The sequence below is a fragment of the Galeopterus variegatus genome, unplaced genomic scaffold, assembly GCF_000696425.1.
Source record: "Galeopterus variegatus unplaced genomic scaffold, G_variegatus-3.0.2 Scaffold126, whole genome shotgun sequence".
Lineage (NCBI taxonomy): Eukaryota > Metazoa > Chordata > Mammalia > Dermoptera > Cynocephalidae > Galeopterus > Galeopterus variegatus.
The window spans coordinates 138279-162680 of NW_007726237.1; the positions used below are offsets into that span (position 1 = coordinate 138279).

Sequence of the window (24402 nt, forward strand, 5' to 3'; positions counted from 1 at the left end):
TATAAGAAGCACATCATTTCTCATTTTAAGTGAAGGCAGTTATCTCAATAATTTAGTACTAAAAAATAGTGGCATTTCTGGGCCGGCCCGGTGGCGCACTGCTACAGTGCGCCGCTTGGGAAGCGCGGCGGCGCTCCCGCCCGAGGGTTCGGATCCCACATACAGACCGGTTCCCGCTCACTGGCTGAGCGAGGCGCAGGAGCAGCACTGAGGGTTGCGATCCCGTTGCCGGTCCCGGTCCGGTACGGGGGCGACACTGAGGGTTGCGATCCGTTGCCGGACACGGAAAAAGACAAAAAATAAATAAATAAATAAATAAATAAAATACAAATAGGTATAAGAACATAGAAATGAAAATCTCGCCATTCAGAGATAGGCATTTTTAACATTTTAGTGCACCAAAATATGATCCTGGCAGATATTTTCTCTTTACTTGGACACATCTTCCCTCACAAAAATCTAATTGTGATGTTCCCACCTTTTTTTTTTTTAACTCAGTTTTAGTCCTACAGAGAAATTGAGGTGACAGTACAGATAGTTTCCATATGCTCCTCCACCCACATGTACAGTTTCTCCTGTTATTGACATGTCACATTAGTGTAGTATATTTGTTACAATTGTGAATCAATATATTATTGTTAACTTAATTTTATATTAGGGTTCCCTGTTTCTATTGTACAGTTCTGTGGGTTTTGCCTAATGCATAATGTCATGTGGTAACCATTACACTATCATACAGAATAGTTTTGCCACCTTAAAAACCCTCCGTTCTTCACCTGTTCATCTCTCTCTCCATCGTCTGAAATCCTGGCAACCAGGGATTTTTTTTTTTTTCATTATCTCAAGCATTTCTCATGTCTTTGTCTTGGGAACATTCAAAACCCTCTCTTCTAGCTAACTGAAACTATACAATAAATTGTTGCTGATTATCGTCACCCCACAGTGCTATAGAACACTAGACATTATTCCTCCTATCTAGCTTTATTGTGTATCTATTAACCAACCTCTCACTATTGCCATTTTCCCCTCCCTTTTCCAGCTTTTAGTAATCCATTCTATTCTTTACTTCTATGTAATTAACTTTTTTAGCTTCCACATATGAGTGATAACATGCAGTATTTCTCTTTCTGTTCCTGGCTTACTTCCCTTAGCATAATGTCTTACAAGCTCATCCATGTTGCTGTGAATGACAGTGTTTTATTTTTTTCATAGCTGAATATTATTCCATTGTGTATATTTACCATATTCTCTTTATCCATTCATCCATTGATGAACACTTGGGATGATTTCATATCTTGGCAATAGTGAATAGTGGTGCAATAATCATGGGAGTGCAAATATGTTTTTAATATACTGATTTCCTTTCCTTTGGATATACACCGAGTAGGGGGGATTGCTAGGTCTTATGGTAGTTCTATGTATAGTTTTTTGAGGAACCTCCAGACTGTTTTCCATAATGGTTGTAATAATTACATTCTCAGTCACAGTGTATAAAAGTTTCCCTTTCTCTACATCCTTGCTAGCATTTGTTATTTTCTGTGTTTTTGATAATAGCCAGTCTAACTGTGGTGAGACAATATCTCATTGTGGTTTTGATTTGTATTTCTCTGATGATTAGTGATATTGAACATTGTTTTATATACCTGTTGGCCATTCGTATGTCTTCTTCTGAGACGTGTCTATTTGGTTCATTGGCCCATTTTTTGATTGGATTATTTGTTTTCTTGCTATTGAGTTATTTGAGTTACTTATATATTCTGGATATTAACCCCTTGTCAAATGATAGTTTGCAAATATTTTCTCCCATTCTTTCAGTTGTCTCTTCATTCTGTTGACTGTTTCCTTTGCTGTGCAAAATCTTTTTAGTTTGATATATTCCCATTTGTCTATTTTTGCTTTTGTTTCCTGTGCTTTTGAGGTCCTCTTCATGAAGTCTTTGCCCAACCCAATGCCCTGAAGCATTTCCTCTGTTTTCTTCTACTAGTTTCATGGTTTCAGGTTTTACACATAAGTCTTTATTCCATTTTGAGTTGATTTTCATATGTGATGAGAGATAGGGGTCTAGTTTCATTCTTCTGCTGTGGCTGTCCAGTTTTCCCAGCAAGCTTCCATGGTATTTCATAGAACCTAGCACATTACACTGAGATCCTCTTACATCTCTATTTTCTGAAGAATTAGATTCACGTTGTTATTTCTATAAAGGGTTTGAGTTAGTAAAGCTTACAATAGCTTTCTGGTTTCATATACAAGTGAATCCATTCTTCAGTACCCACCCAGGAATGAGCACAATGGAATTGTCTGATAGCCTCTGTTAACTAGTAGTAGGAGTGCTGGCCTACACGCCAAGAAGAGCTTGGTTCAAACTAATTTTGTGACTATAGGCAAATTTAAACAGGTCTGAGTCTTTTAGAGGTGAAGACCAAATAAGATAACATATGGAATACAGTTGCTATTATTTCTGACATAATGAGCTTTCAAGAAATGTTTTCTTTCTTCTCCCTCAGTAACCATCAGAGCTGGGGATGTTCTAGAGCAATCTTACTTGCACACTCAGTTTATATGTCACATACCTGAGTTTACTCTTATTGAGTAAGTGCAGGGTGGATACCACTTTTCCCCATATATTCATTCTACTGACTGATGAAATCTCTTCTTTGAAGGCCAGAGCACGTTGAACCGTACTTATCTTCTTTCCCACTCTGCATCCAAGCCATGCTAACCCGAGTCTACCTACCCGGAGAGAGTATGAAAGACGATGATGACTTACTTTTATTGCAGGATCTCCACCCTGCCTAAATAATCTTAGTCATAAGAAAAAAGGGCTGAAATATCTGATTTTTTCCTGCCATTCAATGCTTCTTAGGGATTTTTTTTTTTTTAAACTTACTTTACGGTCAAAAGAGCATTAAAATAATAACAGAAATCAAAGGCCTAAGTTAGCTGTATCTGATCATCAATCAAAACAATGTCTAGTTATTTCTCATATACTTAATCAATATTTAAATATTTACAGGACTATTAGAGATGCATATTGTATTTTGCAATGATTCCTGCGTCATACCATTCTTTTCCCCTCTTTTAAATGTGGTGAAATCGTTATTTCCCCTCCTTTACTCTCTCTTTCTTTTAGTCATGCTGGTCTCTTCCTGCCCCATTTCATTCCACTTACAGGGTAATCAAAATTAACAGCCTGGGTTATATTTGCCAGCACCTTTCTCTACACTCAAGCAAACACACACAGACTTGTGGTACATATACTGTTTTTGTGCTTATTTTTTAAATAAAAATTGGTTAAGTCATTTCTTTACAATGTCATTTTTGCTGCATTATTGTTAAGCTCCCTTCCAAGATAAAATGTGGGTGAAGCCTGAATCAGGCCCACTGTCACACTTTGCATGGGACAGACTTTGACGTATGAGCCTGGTTTCTGTCTGCAGCGTATCTCTGAAGCCTTCAGGGACGTCTTGGAGTCTCATTTCTGGACTGAGGCTGTCAGTGTTAAGATTCCATAACATTTGTTTTCCCATTCTTCTCTGAATCCATGGTACAGGAACTGATAGGTTCACACACCTTTCATTGCTCAGGTTAATCTTGGCTTTATTGTGGCCATTTGATATATTTGTTTTTTTATTACAGAAGTCAGTGGTGCCCTTGGAGGTTTCCTACATGGATTTCATGTGGCTTTTGTGCCTTTCTCAGGCACTTCTTTTGAACTAGTATTCTCATTTCTACATTAGGACTTATGACTAAAGGACATTAGATCTAACAAATTGTATATGATAATTCAGGTGTTTGCCAGACTGGATTCTGTTTCAGGAATAATGATTTTTGGTTTATTAGATTGAAATAACTCTCAATTATACACAAGACCTTCTTGAATACTGATTATGAATACCAATTCTTTTCTCATAGGGTAGCATGCCTACCTAGTCAAATGGTTATCTAGGACTTAGGCTGTCATCCGTTTATTCTGTTTCTTATTTTTAGAAAGGGGTTGGCATCCCTGCTTCAGCTGGTAATTAGAACCTGAGGAAACCAGTGGCTGATGACAGAGAGCCCCAAAGTGATGCAGTTACGAAGGTGTTAGGCTTACTGCTCACCTGAGAGCTCTTGAAGACAAAGACATGGGATTCAGCTTGTTCCACTGGAGTGTACAAAGCTACAACAGCAGGGATGTAATCTGCTGCCTTTGTTGTCACACATGAACGCTTGACATTCTTATCTCCTAGCACAGAGTCCAAACCCAGAGGCTTGTCCCCACATCAAGAGGTCCTGGGGACTTCACATTTGATTGGAGTATTCCATGCCTTTGCCTTCAGGAGCTTGCAGGTGCATTATAAGCCTTAATGACTTTTTCTAAAGCATTATTATAGTTTTCTTATTAATCCATTACTCTTAAATATCTAGGTAACTTCCAGTTTTCAGTATTATTTACAACAGTTTACTTCCAATCCTACAGAAATATTAATCCCTGATTTATAAAGTTGAGGTTATAATTTGTCCAATGCTTCAACTTCCAAAGGAGCCTAATTGCCTCCAAGGAAAATTGCTTGCACTGAGAAAATCTTCTTAACAAATACAATTTTATTTATATAATTACAGAATACTAAAGCCTAGAACTTCTTTTGTGTTTATTCTAGTCTGGTTTTAACTGTGCTAAGAACAAAGAAATCCTGTTCTTTTTTTTTCCCTATCATTACACAATGTAAACTTTTTTGTGTCCCTTTACCAGTTTTTCCCAAACTCCTTCTCCCACTCCCCCTCTCCCATCTCTGGTGTCCTCAGATCTGTTCTCTCCTTTTGAAAGTTCAGGAAATTAATTACTGTGATTGTTGTATCATTTTTTTTAATTTTCAGCTCCCACTTATAGTGAAGACACGTGATATTTCTCTTTCTGTACCTGGCTTATTTCACTAAACATAATTTTCTCTTAGTTCATCCATGTTGCTGTGAATGGCAGAATGTCATTCCTCTTTACGGCAGAGTAATATTCCATTGTGTATAAACACCACATTTTCCTTATCCAGTTGTCTATCAATGGACATTTAGGTTGTTTCAAACTCTTAGCTATTGTAGTATTCCTTCGACATGATGATTTCCATTCCTTTGGGTATACCCCCAGCAGCAGGATTGATGGATCTTATGGCAGTTCTGACTGTAGTTGTTTGAGGAACCTCCTTCCTGTTTTCCATAACAGCTGCACTAGTTTACAGTCCCACCAACAATGTGGGAGAGTTCCCCTTTCTCCACAACCTCGTCAGCATTTGTTATTCTCCATCTTTTTGATACTGATCAGTCTAACTGACGTGAGGTGATATCTCAGTGAAGGTTTGATTTGCATTTCCCTGATGCTTAGTGATGCTGAGCATTTTTCATGTGTCTGTTGGTCGTTTGTATATCTTCCTTTGAGAAATGCCTTTTCAGATCCTTTGTCTACTTTTAAACTGGATTGCTTATTTTTTTACTGTTAAATTGTTTGAGTTCTTTGTATATTCTGGATATTACTGTCTTGTCAAAAACATGGTGTACAAATATTATCTTCCATTCTGTAGGTTGTCTTTTCACTTTGTTAGCTGTTTCTTTTGCTGTGGAGAAGTTTTTTAGGTTGATATAATCCCATTTGTTTATTTTTCCTTTCGTTGCCTGTGGCTTGGAGTCTTGTTCAAAAGGTCTTTGCCAAGTCCTACTTCCTGAAGTGTTGCCCCTATGTTTTCTTTTAGGAGTTTTATAGTTTTAGGTCTTATATTTAAGTCTTTAAATGATTTTGAGTTGATTTGGGTATATGGTGAGCGGTATGGGGCTAGTTTCATTCTTCTACATCTGGATGTCCAGTTTTTCCAGCACCACCTATTGAAGAGGCGGTCCTTTCACCAGTGCATGCTTCTGTTGCCCTTGTCAAATACCAGTTGTCTGTAAGTGTGTGGGATGATTTCTAGTTCTTTATTCTATTCCATTGGTCTGAGTGTCTGATTTTATGCCAGTATCATGCTGTTTGGTTACTACAGCTATGGAGTATAATTTGAAATCAGGTAGTGTAATGCATCCAGCTTTATTTTATTATTATTATTTATTTTTTTTTTTTTGCTCACGATTGCTATGGCTATTCAGGGTCTTATCTTGTTCCATATGAATGTCAGGATGTTTTTTCTATTTCTGTGAAGAATGTCATTGATATTTTGACGGGGATTGTATTGAATCTATTGATCACTTTGGGTAGTATGGATGTTTTCACAATGTTAATTCTTCCAACCCAAAAGAATGGAATGTCTTTCCATCTCTTTGTGCCCTCTTTATTTATTTATTTTTTTTTCTTTTTCTTTTTGTCTTTTTTCGTGACCGGCAACGGATCGCAACCCTCAGTGTCGCACCCGTACCAGACCGGGACTGGCAACAGGATCGCAACCCTCGGTGTTGCGCCCACACCTCGCTCAGCCAGTGAGTGGCCGGTCTGTATGTGGGATCCGAACCCTCGGTGGGAGCGCCACCACACTCCCAAGTGGCGCACTGTAGCAGTGCGCCACTGGGCCGGCCCCTCTTTGTGCCCTCTTTAATTTCTTTCAGCAGCAATTTGTAGTTCTCATTATAGAGATCTTTCACCTCCCTCGCTAAATTGATTCTTACGTATTTTATTTTTTTGGTAAATGGGCTTACTTTCTTGATTTCTTTTTCTGCTAGTTCATTATTGGAGTATAAAGAAACTACTGGTTTGGGGGTATTTACTTTATATCCTGCAACTTTATTGACATCACTTTTCAGCTCTAAGAGTGTTTTGGTAAAGTTTTTAGGTTTTTCTATATATAGGATCATGTCTTCTGCAGACAAGGATAGTTTAACTTCATCTTTTCCAATCTGGATGTCCTTTATTTCTTTTTCTTGCCTGATTGCTCTGGTTAGTACCTCCAGTACTATGTTAAATAGGAGTGATGACAGTGGGTGTCCTTGTCTTGTTCCCATTTTTATCATGCTTTAAGGATGATATTGGCAGTACATTTGTCATATGTGTCTTTTACTGTGTTTAGATACTTTCCTTCTATACCTAATTTGCTGAGAGCCTTTATCGTGAAGCAGTGTTGAAGTTTGTCAGATGCTTTTTCTGCATCTATTGAGGTAATCATATGGTTTTTGTCCTTGATTTCATTGATGTGGTGTATCACATTTACTGACTTGCATATGTTGAACCATCCTTGCATCCCTGGGATGAATCCCATTTGATCATGGTGTATAATTTTCTTGATGTGCTGCTGTATTCTGATAGCTAATATTTTGTTAGGGATGTTTCTGTTTATGTTCATCAGAGATATTGCCCTGTTGCTTTCTTTTTTGTTGTTGTTGTATCTTTGCCTAGTTTTGTTATCAGGGTGATGCTAGCCTCATAGAATGAGTTTGGGAGAATGGCCTCTGTTTCAGTTTTTTGGAATAGTTTGAAGAGAATTAATATTAATTCTTCTTTAAAAGTCTGGTAGAATTCATCAGTAAAGCCATGTAGTCCTGGTCTTTTCTTTGTTGGGAGACTGATGATTACCACCTCAATCTTATTGCTTGCTATTAGTCTGTTCAGGTTTTCTCTGTCTTCTTCTTTCAGTTTTGGTAGTCTGTAATTGTCCAAAAATGTATCCATTTTCTCCAGGTTTTCAAGTTTGTTGGCATGTAAGTGTTTATAGTAGTCTCTAATAATTCTTTATATTTATGTGGTATCACTTGTAATGTCTCCTTTTTCATTTCTAATTTTTGTTATTTGGATCTTCTCTTCTTTTTTTAGTTAGCCTAGCTAAGAGCTTGTCTGTTTTATTCACCTTTCTAAGAAACCAACTTTTGGTTTCATTGACCTTTGGTATTGTTTTTTTGGGTCTCTATTACATTTAGTACTGCTCTGATCTTAATTATTTCTTCCAGACTACAGTTTGGGGATTAGATTGTTCTCATTTGTCTAGTTCTTTGAGTTATAGCATTAGGTAGATTGTTTTAAATCCTTCTATTCTTTTGAAGTAAGTGTTTATTGCAATAAAGTTCCCTCTCACTATTACTTTTGCAGTATCCCACAGGTTTTGGTATTATGTGTCTTTATTTTCATTCATTTCAAGGATTTTTTAAATTTCCTGTTTAATTTCTTCTTTGACCCATAGGCTGTTTCGGAGCACGTTGTTTAATTTCCATTTGTTTGTATAGTTTCCTGAGTTTTGCTTCTTATTTATTTCTAGTTTCAATCCATTGTAGTCTGAAAAGATACATGAATTAATTTCAATTTTTAAAAATGTGTTGAGACTTGATTTGTGACCTAATATATGGTCTATCCTGGTGCCAATGAGGAAAATATATATTCTGTAGCTGTTGGATGAAATGTTCTGTAGATATCTGACAGGTCTAGTTGGTCTACTCTGTAGTTTAAATCCTGTATTTCTCTATTGATTTGAGCCTAGATGATCTGTACAGGACTGATAGGGTGTTTGAATCCCCTATTATTATCATATTAGTGTCTATCTCTTTATTTAGGGCTAACAGTGTTTGCTTTATATATCTGGGTGCTCTTGTGTTGGATGCATATATATTTTTCATTGTTATGTCTTTTTGTTGGATAGATCCTTTAATCATTATATAGTGGCCTTCTTTGTCTCTTTATATGGTTTTTGGTTTAAAGTCTATTTTATCTGATATAAGAATGACAATTCCTGCTCTTTTTTGTTTCTGTTTGTGTGGTATATCTTTTTCTATCCCTTCACTATTACTTTGTGTGTGTCTTTATAGGTTAGGTGAGTCTCGTGAAGACAGTATACAGTTGGGTCTAGTTTTTTAAAACAGTTAGTCAGTCCACATCTTTTGAGTTGGGAGTTTAATCCATTTACTTTTAGGGTTGTTATTGAAAGGTATTGTCTTACTCTTGGTATTTTTATCAAATTCTGTTTGGATGTTTTAAATATCTTTTGTCTCTTTCTTCCCCTTTTATTGTTTGTCTTTGATGTTTATTGGGATTTTGTGCTGATAAGATTTAGTTTCTTTCTCTTTCTGGTTTGCATTTTTGTTCTACCAGTTGGGAGTTGTTGTTTTTTTTTTTTTTTCTTTCTTGTGTATTTGTGGTAGTGATTATCATTTTCTGGATTCCAGATGCAGGACTCCCTTCAGGATTTCTTGCAGGGCTGATCATGTGGTGGTGAGCACCTGCAGTTTTTGTTTGTATGGAAAATACACTATTTCTCCCTCATTTCTGAAGGATAGTCTTGCTGGGTGTAGTATTCTTGGCTAGCAGTTTTTTTATTTTAGTATTTTAAACATATCAACCTATTTCTTCTGGCTTGTAGTTTCTGTTTAGAAGTCTGCTGTTTGGGTGGGGACATGGAGTACAAAAACAACTTCTGGTAATGAGTATGCTGCCAGTATGAATCTGGCCCTCATATCATGGCCACGAGGGGTGACAATCAGCTTTGTATCTCATGAATATTCATAATAAAAAAGAACTCTGCTGTTAGTCTGATAGGGGCTTCCTAATAGGTGACATGACTTTCTCTTGCTTCTTTTAAGATTCTCTCTTTGTCTTTGAGCTTTGCCAATTTGACTATAATGTGTCTTGGATAATTTTAGATAATTAGGATAATTTTGGGTTTACTCAATTTGCGGATATTTGAGCCTCCTGGCTCAAAGAAGGCCAAGGTCTTCTGTATCGGGAAGTTTTCAATTATTATTTTGTTGACTAGGTTTTCCAGGCCTTTTTCTTTCTCTTCCCCTTCTGGAACATGCAAGATTTGAATGTTTGTGTGTTTAAGGTTTTCTGCTAGCTCTCTTAGATTTTCTTCATTTTTTTAATTCTTTTTTTTTCTCCCTGAGTTATTTCAAAAAGACTTTCTTCAAAATCAGAAATTCTTTCTTCTGCTTGTTATAGCCTGTTGCTTAAGCTCTCTTCCGTTTTTTTTTTTTTTTTATTTTGTTCAATGAATCTTTCAGTTCCATGAATTCTGCTGCATTCTTTTTTAAGGTATTAATCTCTTTGTAAATTTCCTCCTTCATATCCTGGATTTTTTTTTTCTCATTTCCTTATGTTGTCTAACTGAGTCTTCCTGTATCTCAGTGAATTTCCCTAAGATTGTTGCTCAGATTTCCTTTCTAGTCATTTCAAGGGTTTCCTGCTCTGTAGGGTCTGGTATTTGAGAATTACTATATTCTTTTGGTGGTGTCATATTTTCTTATTTCTAGTATCTCTGTGTTGTCCGGTCACCTGGTAGAGCAGTTGCTTCTTTTATTACTATGGAATGGGCTTTGAGAAAAGAGGCTTCCTCTTCTTTTTCTGGTCTCTGCTGGTGACACTCCTTGTGTCAATGCAGTTGAGAGTCTTGCAGGCTGCCTGCATGGTGGCCATGGCTACTGTTGTGGCAGTGACCACTTTTGAGGTAGCCATGACAGTGGCTGAGGTGGGTCACCTGCATGGAAGTAGTGTTTTCATTGTGCTCCTTGCCTGCTTTCGGGTGTGGGGGACTGCCCTCTTTTAAAATATGACTTGAATACATACATATGTACACACACAAGTATGTGTGTGTATATATATACACACATACGTACATAAAAGAACACTAGGAAAAGTTCATGAAAAGATTTTCTTTTTATTCAAAATATTTTAACATTTACTTGTATGTACTTGTGGGGTACAGTATGTTGTTTCAATATATGCATATACTACACAATGAGTCACTTAGGGTAGAAAGCATAGTTTCATACCCCTTAGTCCATCACTTTTCCTCCTCACCCCCTGCCCCCTTTTGGCCTCTGGTAATCATTACTCTACTCTCTACTTCTATAAGAACCACTTTTTTTTTTTTTTTAGATTCCATATATGAGTGATACCATGTGGTATTTGTCTTTTTGTGCCTGACTTACTTCACTTAACATGATGGTTTCCAGTTACATCCATGTTGCTGCAAATGATAGAATATAATGTTTTATAGCTGAGTGGTATTCCTTTGTGCATATATACCACAATATTTTTTTTACTCCATTCATCTGTTGATGAACAGTTAGGTTGACTCCATCTCTTCATTTTTCTAAGTAGTGCTGCAATGAATATGGGTGTGTAGATGTCTTTTTGATTTCATTTCCTTTGGGTATATACCTAGTAGAAAGATTTGTTTTATCTTTGAATTATATTTTTCCATGAACGTTTTGAAGCACACTTGTATACATATATATATACACACATACATATTTATATATATATATACATATACACCTGACCTAATACTTGAAAAGTCTGACTCTGTAAAGGAAGCCTTACTGATGCACTAGTCCAAACATTTAGTAACTCCCTCCTTTCACCTATTACATGCATATAGAACATTATCATGAGTGGAGAATTGAGAATGGTATTAGGCCAAAAGATCAGCATAACAGATGGTAGACATCCAGACAGACAAAACTTTTGGGGTTTTTTTGCAACTCACAAGAGGTCTAAGACCAGGCCAACAAAAGGAGAATGGTGAAACTAGACTTAAAGGACAAGACTCAAGCAATGGCAGCTAAAGGTATATCTTTCCCACCTGTGTGGGTGGCTGCTCTCTCTCAGTGGAGGCTGAAGTAGAATTGGCTGAAGGTATGACTCTCCCCTCCGTCTTCTTGCAAACGATGGCCCCTGTCTGATACCTATTCTGTCCCCACAAAATACTTTAAACCTGTTTCTCTCCCTCTCCACCTTCCCAATCCAGTCTCTAATGGAAACTATATTACTTATTTTATTCCACAAATAACTCCAGACACCCCTGTTTCCCTCAGATACTTGTTTATTGAAAGTGGGCTCTTTTCCCCTGTCGACACCTAGGGTTGATTTCCCAGTAGCTCTTTTGGAAAGCCAGAAAACCTGGGAATGGAAACTGATCAAAAACAGAACGAAAAATTGTTCATTCTACTTTGGTTGTCCAAATGAAGGACAAGTTGGCAGGAATAGTTGACATTTATATTTATTAGTGAAGAAAATTCAAGTAATTGCACAATGCCTGGGCTTGTGGATATTTGTTCTGTGGTCTTGAATGGGGTTTCTCTTTCCACCCTAGGGGAGAATTTTGCCTGCGTGCTTACTGAGAGTTAGCTGCCATGTGTCCCACACACGATGCTTGGGCAGGCATAGATCAGTGGAGTAGGTCACATAGATTCATACAATTTGAACTGCTTTTCCTTTCCCTGTGAATTAATCTTTTAAATGTCAGCATTTTAAACTTGGCCTTTTCAAAAAATATGATACCACATGAACCTTACTTAATCGAAAATACATTTCTAGTTCAAAGGTTTTTGGCTGTTTTTTTTTTTTTTTCCCCCCCTGAAAATGAGAAAAGCTAACCAAAAAAAAAATAAATAAATAAAAAGAAACTTGTTAAAGGATGTGTTGTGTCTGAGGGAAGCTGCTTTTAGTTGATTGGGTCTAAGCAACTTTGTTCTTTGAGAATCTAAACTGTCATTAAAATTCTTTTTTACATACCTAGCATTTTATAATGCAGACTTGATCTTTTTCTGCCTACCCATGGGAAATTTGGAGCCATATGATTCTAATCAAGCTTTAAAGGAGTAGTGTAGGTCTTTAACGGCTACATTGTTTTATAGTCATTTATTTTTGTTAGCATATTGCAGATTAGTAACTACTGATTACTGCTTATTTCATGTTTTTTTATATAGCAACCATTTGAGTTAAGTTGGTAAGGTATTATTATGCCCATTTCATAGATTTGGTAACTGAGACCAAAGGAGGCTGAATGACTAGTGAGATGTCAGTCATCCACCTTGTTCATGGCACACTAGGATTCATAGCCCACAGCTCTATGTTCCCTCTATAAGAAATGAACTGAAAGTCCAGAGAGATGAGTTAGAATCCCAGAATTGCCCCTTAACCAGCTGTGTTAACTTTGAGCAAATGATGAAACCTTTCTTGACTTCAGTTTCTTCTTCTGTAAAGCAGATGAACGTTGCCCACTCCTCTCCAGACTAAGATTCTGTGAAGAATAAAATGAGATCATGTTGATAGTATGAAATGCTGAAGTATAAGATAATTAACCTTTATCATCTTCCATAATAATAGGGCTGAGTCCAATGTCATATCAGGTGTCAAGCAGGGTGTCTTCCATTCTTCATTCTCCCTCCAAAATGGTCAGGGAACCAGACATAAAGAGGGGGATTCAAGGGTCTTAAAGACATAGGAAGTGGTCTGTGACCATGTCAAGTCAGGTGAATTTTTAAAACCGTGTGCATACATCTTTTTTTTCATGTGGATGATGAGACTATTAACAAAGCCTTCCAAGGAATTGAATAGTACATTGAAGCTGAAAATCAAACACTGTTAACTTTCAAAATGTTAAAACTTTTGGTAGTTGGTGCTCTTCAATTTGCAGAGTATCCATCTGAGCAAACTCCTGCCTGCCAGGAAATGTCACAAGGATTCTGCCAAAAACAGACAGATGCTCCCAGACGTAGGAGGGAGCCAGGGCTGCCATGATGCCTGAGCCAGGGACCAGGACAAGCCCTAGCTCCCTAGGCAGGAACACCATGCACTGACTCCCTTCCCTCTGACACTGGGCTGTTTTGCAGGGTGATGTTCAGAGGACACTCATCCAAGTGGACTTTGGCGATGGTATCGCAGTGTCTTATGTCAACCTCAGCTCCATGGAAGATGGGATCAAGCACGTCTATCAGAATGTGGGCATTTTCCGAGTGACCGTGCAAGTGGACAACAGTCTGGGGTCTGACAGCGCCGTCCTGTACTTACATGTAACTTGTATGTTATTACCGTTGTTGGTTTACGATGTATCTTAAATATTTGATCCTTTAAAATCTAATCTAAGTCTCATATCTAGAAGAAATGCACTAGTTATATTTTAGCATAAGAGGAATGGGAAGTAAGAGAGTAAAAGAGCAAAGTGGGAAGCGAGTAAGAAGCAAATCAGGGAGTGGAATTTGAATAATGTTAGACTCTGGGTTGCCTCAAATTGTTCTGCTTGTGCTTACTACGCCTCCTCCAGGTGCCTTGGAAATCCACCACCTGTGTCTGTAGGCTGGGCCTGACCAACTTGCAGAGCTATTTGATTGAAACATATAATTTTTTTTTTTTTTTGGACAGAAATGGTTGAAGTCAGTCCACATTCACAGCTCAACTTAATGCAGTAAAAATTAGCACAAATAACGGCATTTCTCCCCCATCTGATTATTTGTCTTCCCATATTATGCCTTGCTATTAATAATCCTTTTAAACATTTGCTCCTTCTTCTTTTTTAAATGTGTTTCTTGGGCTTCTATCTGTGGGCAATTTGGTGTTAAAGAGAAGGTGGTATAAGGGAAAACACAGTAAAAACAAGAAGGCAGCTGTAGGAGGAAACAGTTCCAAGAAATAATAGAGCTTTTCTTCCACTGAAGGATCTAAAGGTGTGAGTACATATGATGAGATAATAATAACTTCCATGTTACGTTTGGTAAAAAATGTGTGCATCATGAATATGGTAGGTGTGAGGATATCCTCAGTCATAGGACATTTTTTGGTTACTAGAAAAATAGTAGTTTACACCAAAATGATAGTCACTCCCTTATATGAATGGCCTTGTTCAAATTTCAAGCTCTAATTCAAGAGTATTAACATCAGGCATTACTCCACGCCTCTCCCCTGCACCTTGCCCATGGGATGAAACTGAATACAGAAAGTACCAAGTAGAACCTTTTTTTTTTTTTTTTTTTTTTAGGTATGGGGATCTGAACCCATGACCTTGAGGTTATAAGGCTGCGCTCTAATCAACTGAGCTAATCAGCCAGCCCTAGAACCTTTTTGTTTAAGCTGCTGTGGTCCAGTGGGAAAGCAAGACTATTTGTGGATACCCAAGAGATTGCTTGGTTGCTTAGGATTCCTAATACTCATATATCAGTAATCCTTGATCTCTATCTGCTGTACACTCATGACAAAGGTGCTTTGAAGAAACATGCATTCCCTTCTCTGGGTCTAAACAAAATTATACACTACTCCCAGTATGCCAACTCAACGTCCCCCTTTTTGGCTACAGTTTATTTACTGTGTTTGCCATGCTTTGCACTAAACTAGTTCCTTATGTGTATTATCTCACTTCTCAAAACAATCCTATAAGTAGACACCATCAGAAACCCTACTTTACAAAGAGTGTTGAAGTTCCAGGGGCTTAAGCACAGCCAGACCTCAAACTCAGTCTACCTATGTCTAGAATTCAGGTCTTGGTCATTAAAGTTAGTGTCAGAACCAAGGGTGGCTTTGGGGTTGGAGGAAGTGAGTCTTCACCAGCTTTTACACCCCGTCCACATCTTTGCAGGTGAAGGTCATGAGCATTTAGGTCAGAAGCACTGTACTTCAATATACACTGCATAGGCTGCTTTCCATCTGACCGCCACCCCTAAAGCCGTCCTATGTAGACTTACAGCAGTTGCCTGTTGCTAAGACATAATAACCATCCTGCATATCCGTATTGAGGGTTGTGAAAGTGATGATGAGATAGTGATAATCTTAAAATCTTTAGAACTATATCACAAACATTAATTATTAGCAGCAAAAATAACTTGCAACACAAATGACAGCACCTCTTCTGAGAATGGTCGACTACCTAGCTCCTTACTGTTTCCCACAGCTGATTTGGTAACAGGGATTTTTGCTAGAGCTACCCAGTACTAATTGTATTCCATATCTCACATATTTAATGTACATCTACCATACGCCAACCATGTGAAAATACTGACTTAAAATTCAATAGCAGCTTCTGGTCTAAATTTCTCAGGGTCTGTCATTCTGATTAAGTTTAGATTCTGGCCCCAACTCCTGGGCAAGTTGCTCCGTCTCTCTGAACCTAGATTTTCTCCTCTGTCGAATGGATGCATATCTTGTTCACAAAGGTCCCATCAAATATATGGTGTGCTGTCAACTAGTAAAACTTGATTTTTCCACAATCACAGTAGCATATGCATTTGGATTTAGAGGATTCTGAGACAAGAAAATTAGCAACAACTCCTAGCTTGCCCAGCCTGCCCTCTGGGGCGCTCCCAGAAAGCCCACTGCCTGTTTAACATACTTGTTCCCTCCACTGTCCAATGCAGAAAGGTGATTCAATTTCAAGTTAGAGGTTTTACAAAGGTCATCAGAAACAAATGGATCTGATGTTCCTGCTTAGTGTTTCTAGCAGTAGGCCAACAGCTCTTGCCGGGAGCCTGGCTAATCTGTCGTAGCCTGACAGTTGGAATTCCTTGGGGAGAGTATTCACTGTGCTCTACTCGTTTGCAAACTAATGAGACACGTGATGCAGCCAGTGTTGCCTTCAACAGATGGGGTATAGAATTTAGAGGGCATGCCGATCTCTCCTCAGAAAGCTGCCATATCACAGCCAGTCTTGCAGGAAAAAAAAAAAAAAAAAAAAAAAAACTGAAGGCTTTGCAAACTTGCAAAGTGACAGCTGAAGAAAAGGGTGAGGTGGATGTTCTAATCTTTCCTAAATTCTGCCTAACTGCTCCTGTACGTAGGAGCCATTTGCAGATGTCTTTCTGACCTCATTGTAGGTTAAAGTGATCTGTGTAGCTTGAAAGCACATGTAACTTTGCAACTATTCACACAGTCATTATATTGGCCAGCAAACATAAGACCAGGGTTTTGTAAGGTGTGGTTTAATGAGTCACCTGCCCCAGAATTAAATGACAAAACTTTAGTATTCTGAGCCTCATTCTGATCTGCTGAATTAAAATTCCTGGAAGTGCTGCATCATAATCTGCTTTGAACAAATTAGCGTGGTTCTTACATACACTGAAATCTGAGGAATTCTGCCTTAGAATCTCATCTTCATAGTTTGAATCACTTTTTCTTCTTCTAGTGGCTTTTATTTTAACATTTCAGACAAATAGCAATATGATATATACATGATATTTAATTAGGTGGTCAGAGGTCTCCAGAACGTAAACACTAAAGGCAGGCCAGAGCAGTCAGTACACACACACACACACACACACACACACACACACACACACACACACACATAAGTCTCGAAAACGTCAGTTATTTCCTGCAGCACAGGAGGGCTAAACAAGAGAAGGGAAACCCAATTCACACAAGTAATTCCCAGTTCTCTCAACCACCTTGCCAGGAAGATTCATATGGAGTGATACAGCGCCACCTGCTGTCCCTTTTGTGCATTGCAGGCACCTGTCTGATGCAGCAGCATCTGCCCGCTCAGTTCTCTGCTTAGTGCAGCCAGCCAGTTGGGGGCTTCTGGGGGCTGGGGTTTCACTGCTGAGACTCCATTAGGACAGTTTGCACCCTCTGTGCAGAGCAGAGATGCTTAAAGGATAGGCTTTTGGGTAGCAATAATCAGGTTTTTAAAACTCATAAAAAGTAAATTATAAGTAAATACAAGAGGCTGTGGGAATCTGACAGATAAATTTTATATATGCATGCATGTATAATATATATACTTGCAAACATTATCTTATACAAATATATACATATTTGAGGACCTATCGGCCAACATACTGTGAGTCCTGAATACCTCTAGACCTCTTTGGCTCCGCTCTTTCCCTCAGTCTCTCCGCTGCAGCCGTTTGGGATCTCTTGCTATTCATCAAACATGGCAGGCACAACTTCTCTTCAAGCTCTCTGCATCTGCTTTACCCTCACTCTGGAGAATTCCAAATAAATACTTGATGCAGCCTTTCACTTTATTCAGGTTGGTCATCAAACGTCATTTCTTCTGAGAAGTCTTCCTTGACCACCCTATCCAGAATAGCACTCTATCACCTATCCCTGCCTTATGTGTTCAGTGCCTTCCTCCCTCAATAATACCTAAGCTCCTCCAAGTTCCAGGTGTCCCTAGCACCAAGAATAATACTCAACACATAGCAGCACTCAAAAACTGTTGATTAAAAAAAAAACAAAAACTATTGATTAAATGAATGATCATATTTCACTAACAAGATTCAACTTTTGTCATTGACACAATGATACATTGGCATTGTTCTTAACACTGATATTCTGACTTTTAAAAAAAATTAAATATTCATATGTGAGAGAGACAAAAAAAAAAAAACCTGTTTAGAATGGAACTAGCATTTCTAGCATAGCTTATCTGATTACATTCTGATTCATTTAATTAACTCAGATCAAGGAAGTCAGGGAGAGAGTCACTCAGGAGGGGATGCTGGAACTGATACTTGAAGACTGACAGGTGCCATAAGGAAGGTGTATAAGCAAAGGCCCTGGGGCAGGCCAAGGCGTGGTCTGCTGGAGCAAACCACGTGATGGGGGGATGGGAGGAGCCATGCACCAAGGGAGAGCAAATGTAAAGTGCATTTCCCAATGCCTGGAATGTATTTACATAATCAGTAAATAGTGACTCATAGCTATTTTGTTAAAATGGGTCTGGAAAGTCTGATTGAGTACTTGTCATCTGACCAGAGCAGGGGCTCTGAAATTAAATTGCTTTGGTTCCTACTCTGGAATTGATGTTTTCTAGCTGTATGACCTTGGGAAAGTCACCTTCATTTGTTTATCTCTAAATAGGGAAAATATTAGTGCCTACTTCATAAGGTGGTTGTGAGGATGAAATGAGGAAAAAAAAGTCATTAGCAGAACAAATAGCTCTTAGTCTTTGCTCAGTAAGTGTTATCCTTTTCTTACCTCTTTGAACCATTCTGACTTACCATCAACTGCTTCTTAACATATGGCTCACAAGCCAGAAAATCAATTTTATTCTGCGTGCCAATCACCAAGCTTCTTATTCTGTAAAGAGAGTGTAGCATGAACAAAGACAGAGGCAAAAAAGTCATATCATTTGTTCATTTACCCAGTGAATATTTGAGTATCTGCTATGTCTTAGGAACTGTGCCAGTCTTTGTATATAAAGATAAATATGAAGGATTCTCCCCCTGAAGAAGTTTGCCACCTCTGTCTCACAAATTTCAAATTAATAGGTCGGCTATAATTATTATTATAATTAGATAATGCTAATCTTAATTTTGAACAAGTAAGTATGAGTAATATGATCAGCTTGGCTTTCTAGAAAATCACTCTTGCAACAGTTTGGAAGATGGATGAGAGTGAGGAAAGGTTAGAGTCAGGAAAATTTCTAAGAGAGTTATAGTGGTTCCGATGGGAAAGGTCCTTAGTGTATGAACCAGGGCACCAGATTGCACAGGGTGAGAAGTGGCTCGAGATCAATGTCTAGAAGTATTTATGAAACAAAATCAATGGCTTCCTAAATGGATGGACTGACAAGAAGGAAGAAATCTAGACTGACTTTCTGCTTCTGGACTGGGCCCCTAGGATGAACATTAGTGTTAATAACTAAGCTATAGAGAATAAGGGACAGGAAAAATAAAGGGGTCCTTAGGAACATTTGACTGCTACTTGAGTCTGGAGCTGGGAACTTTGTTTTAGTGTCCTCTTGCATGCATTTTATAATTGATAGTTAGGGTGTTGGTGATATTACCCAGCAGAAGAGTGTGTAAGGGGGAAAAGGCCAAACAACAGGACCCCGGGAAACACATTTGAAGGGCAAACAGAAGGGGCAGTAATTAAACCAGATGGAAAGGCCTGAGCCCCTACTCTCTTCTCCACTTTGTGGAACCAAGGCAGGGATGGCACATTTTTGTTGCGTACAACTCAAAGGAAGCTATATTTTGCCCAGGAAGAGTTATCAAAGAGATGATGGCTAGGACCTTTCCATTCTCTTTGTAGGAGACATTCATATCGTCATGAGGCTTGTACAACTGATTAAGGTTTCTGGGTTTTACGGGCCTTCATAGATAGAATCATCCCATTGTTTAGGTGCACACCTCCCGAAAACCTGAGAACCACAGAGCTCTCCGTTCAGTCATGCACATCCCTGTCCTGAACAAGCTTAACTCAACCCCAAATGCAGTGTATTCCACACTTACCAAACCAGGCAGCTTTACAATGCACTCACATGCAGACACATGCAAACACACACATTTACACAGACTCACATAGATCTTTAAAATCTAATAAATAATAATTGCATGTAAAATGGTTTGGGTAATTGTCCAGCCCCCACCCCCAACCCATCCAACATGGATTCTAAGAAGTCTTCACAACCCTAGTTTACTACCGAGGATATAACCCCTTGGAAAGACTGCACCTCCCTGTAGAATCTCATATTATGCCTGTTCATTTAAGGACTTCATAAGTTAATTGTAAAATTTTTAACTTTTACATATACATAACTCAGGTTTTAGAAGTGGTAGAAAGATCAGTAAATGGAAAATGTTCAAACCCAATTATTGTTCACAGTCTATCCTTTTCTCCACAGTAGGGACAGTGCCTGAGCACTTTCCTCCAGGAATATGGCTGCAGTGTCCTGGAGGCTTCAAGAGTGAATATGCATTCTCTTTACAGCAGGGAAGGCCCAGCAGAGGAAGCTCTTCCCTCTCCATGGCCCCTCTCTCTCTTGCTCCTCAGGTCCGCTGGAGCACGTGCACCTGTCTCTTCCCTTTGTCACCACAAAGAACAAAGAGGTCAACGCAACTGCTGTGCTGTGGCCCAGCCAAGTGGGCACCCTGACTTATGTGTGGTGGTATGGAAACAACACTGAGGTGGGTCTGCCTTCTGCACGGGGTCTACTTGCAGAAGCCAAACTCACACTGGCTGAAGCAAAAAAGGGAATGAAATGGCATATGAACTCAAGAGTCTAGGGGCACTCCTACCTTCAGGGACACCAGGCCCTCGGAGCTCAAATATGTCATCAGTGGGTTCTCTCTCTTCCTCTCTCTTTCTGTCTCTCTCTGTCTCTTTCTCCCCACTTCACTTCCTACATCTTATCTTTGACTTCCTCTACATTCCCTTTCCTCTCCAGTTGGACTTTGCAATGACCCTTAGCAGCCCAAACTTAGCAGAGAAATAAAATGCCGTTTTCCAAGCAGTTCTAACAGAAGTCCCAGGATTGTGGGCCAGCCCGGTGGCGCACTGCTACAGTGCGCCGCTTGGGAGCACGGTGGCGCTCCCGCCGAGGGTTCGGATCCCACATACAGACCGGTTCCCGCTCACTGGCTGAGCGAGGTGCGGGCGCAACACCGAGGGTTACAATCCCGTTGCTGGTCCCGGTCCGGTACGGGCACGACACTGAGGGTTGCGATCCGTTGCCGGACACGAAAAAAGACAAAAAAAAGGGAAAAAAAAAAAAAAAGAAGTCACAGGATTGAGTCTCATTGACCAGGCCTTGATCGTGGTGCTGGGGTGGACAAGGAGGTGTTGAAGTCAGCCCCCTTAGACCCACATGAGCAGAGAAGGGAGGAAGTAGTTACCAATAGGAAAGAGGTAAATGGATACTCAGGAAAAAGCAACAGATTTCCATTACAACCCCCCTCTCAAATGGCCTCCTCAACCTACATTGCAAATAGCTATTTCTTTAGATCAGCTTTACCTTTTATGCTTTCCCCAAATGTTCCCTGTGCTCAAAAGTCAGCAGCAACTTTGAAACCAGCAGAGACCTTAAACCTCATTTCCTTTAAGTCCTTCATTTTGCAGATGAAAAAATGAGGCTGAGGCAGTTGAGGTGGCTTGTTCCCGTCTCTTCCAGGTAGAGCCCAAACCCAAGGCCTTCTGACACCTACATTAATTTTTCTTTCCTCCACAACAGGCTGCATGGTCTATTGCCATTCTGAACTATTTTCATTCTCAGAAATTGAAATGCTTCCAAATGCAATCTAGGTAGTAGAGCTGAGGCCCCAGAGCATCTCTCTAAAGGGCACGGGATAAACTGCCCTGGACTGGAAAGCTCTGTCTCTTCCAGCGGAGTTGCTTTCACTTAGTGACTTTGCTCTTCAAGTACAATGCATCGTACTTTAATGAAAACATTTTTCTACTCTAGAGCTGAAATTTGGCTACAGCTGGAAATACAATTTTGCACAGGCCCCGGGAGGAAACCTCCCCTGAACCTGGACCTGCTACAAGCCTGACAGTGGAAAGAACCTTTAACCTCTACTGCTAACACAACTAAGCTGAAAAGAAGATCTTTTTTATTTTGTCTGAAACTATGCATGTCCAGTTGGCCCGTATTGGGCCCACTACCCACAGTGGAAGAAGTGAAAGCTATATTATTTGTCTAAAAGCTAGGACTAGAAGGTGAAAGTACCAAGCAACTTTCTTCTGTGCATCCTGTTTTTTGTTGTTGTTTTTTTCCCCTTTAAAAGTAAACCAAATTCTCAACAGACCCTAGTGAGACTTTTCTGCTGGGCTTTAGTCTTCCCTCTTCCATACGGGGTATTAAATGAATTCTGATTTTTAAATTAATTAAGAAAAGACGGGAAAGAAATGCTTGCTAGGAGTGAGTTGAGGGAGGCTAGTAATTTTTCCCTCTAGGACCCCAGTCTTCGATTGTATTACAGGCACCACTCCAAATCTTTTTTTTTTTTTTTTTTTTTTTTTCCTTTTGAGTCCTCAAACCACCATCCAATTAGTGCTTGTTTCCATAGCAGCTACTTCCAGCAACCTGCCGAAAGGTTTTCTCCAAGGAAGCCAGCACACAAGTCCACTTCTGTCTAACTAGTGTGCAGCTTTGGTGTTGAGAATTGCTGTGCTCCATTGTAATTCTACATAGATTGTACACCTGGAGATGAACACCTGGCAGCTTATAGATTTTCAGTAAATGCTGCTTAAACCTAGATTCCTATGAACCTCCTGTTCTCATTTGATTTGAGTGTTTCTAGGGATCTGCTTGATGTGGGTAGGTTATGAACATAGAGAGGCCTATATCCCACCAGCAAGCAAGAACTATTGATTTCCCTACCCCTGAATCAGGACAATACCAGGAGAGAGGTGTCAAATTCACAAGGAATGGGCAGAGTCGCTTGGGGTCACTGCTTTAGTAGCCTCCTTTCTGGCCTGGACTGGAGCCGAGGAGGAGGCGTAGCAGATGGACGCAGTTCCATTGTGCCGCACCAGGAAGATCCTGTGCTGAGTTAAACCACTTGTTGACGGCTCCAAGCTAGTGACTGTCTCAACTCTAACTGAACAGCTTTCTCATCACTCTGTGCCCTTGCTTTAGCCTTTGATCACCTTGGAGGGAAGCATATCTTTCAAGTTTACTTCGGAAGGAATGAATACCATCACAGTGCAGGTCTCAGCTGGGAGTGCCATCCTGCAAGACACGAAGACCATCGCTGTGTATGGTGAGTGCTTGCCTTTGCTCACTCATCCCTGCCCTTGTGCTCAGATGAGGTTGTCTGGTTCCCTTGAAGCCTGGACCCTCCAGGCTTATGACCTTCACCTAGAGAAGAGAGTGGAGGCCAGTAGTTGAGAAAGAGTTGAGGCAAGTCTGTCTCCTCCTTTAGGGGAATGGGATTCATTAGCAAAACAGTGATCACAGGACCCAGAAAGGGTTTGTTTTGCTTTCTTAATGTCACTCTGGTGCCTGTAGAGTGACTATTCACTCACTCTAGCTAGGGTACAGTGGGTTTCATGATGCATAAGCCTAACTCATTTCTCTTAGAATTTCAGTGCTATTTGAATAGCTAAAATCAGTCATAAAAGAAAATGGCTAATGTTGAGGCTTTTTTAAAAAGTTCAACTTTAAAATTTGGATTATTGAGAGAAATCTCCCATTGTCCAAATACTTTAAAAATCTCTTCCGCAAATCTGCATCATTAAAAAAAAGAGAGAAAGAAATGGAAAAGAGAGAAAGAAAACCTCTGTTAGATTAAAAGAAATGGAAGGGTCATGACAACCAGATGTCACGCACCATCATAGACTAGATATTAGTTTTAACAAATGGCTCTACAGAACAACTTTGTTATCACTTGGGGAAATTGAATATGATCAGAGTACTAAATGAAATGAAAATTTACTGAAATGGGAAGGTGGAATCAGTGACTGAAAATGGGAGATAGGAAACAGTTTTTGGGTTCATCGCATTTTGGTAATTTTTATTTTTCTACATAGAAAGGTAGTCAGATGGATGTGCACTAAGTGTTACTAGTGGACGGTAAAAATGTAAACATTTATTGTTAATATGGAAGCAGTACAGATGCATCATGGAAAATTAAAATTTGAAAGAAAAAAATTTAAAATTAGTCAAGAAAAATGAGTGTTGTGCAGAGACCAAGAGAGAAAAGGAAGGAAGAAGAGGGATGAGAGAGAAGGAGAGAGAGACAGAGACAGAGACGGAGACCGGCCTGTGGTCCAAATAACACCAATTGCCCCAGTTCTAGAATTTATTGATACTGACAAGACAATTTAGGACTAGATTTTCCTGTGGGGAGTCGGTTTCTGTTTTTCGTTTCTCCTCTTGCCAACTTAACCATCAAAATCAGAAAATTATTTGTAAGCATCTTTTTTTTTTTTTTCCTTTTTGTCTTTTTTCGTGTCCGGCAACGGATCGCAACCCTCAGTGTTGCGCCCGTACCGGACCGGGACTGGCAACGGGATCACAACCCTCGGTGTTG

The 24402-nt window shown here is 39.3% G+C and overlaps 1 protein-coding gene across 4 annotated transcripts in view; it reads left to right on the forward strand.

The window, feature by feature from the left end:
* Positions 1–24402, forward strand: part of SORCS1 (sortilin-related VPS10 domain containing receptor 1) — a 200302-nt gene that overhangs the window by 136188 nt on the left and 39712 nt on the right. For all 4 annotated transcript variants that reach the window (XM_008588434.1, XM_008588426.1, XM_008588442.1 and 1 more), the window contains exons 16-18: positions 13549–13735; positions 20423–20556; positions 23007–23130. In XM_008588434.1, coding sequence (XP_008586656.1) covers positions 13549–13735; positions 20423–20556; positions 23007–23130 — 445 coding nt within the window. The remainder of the gene's footprint in view (positions 1–13548; positions 13736–20422; positions 20557–23006; positions 23131–24402) is intronic.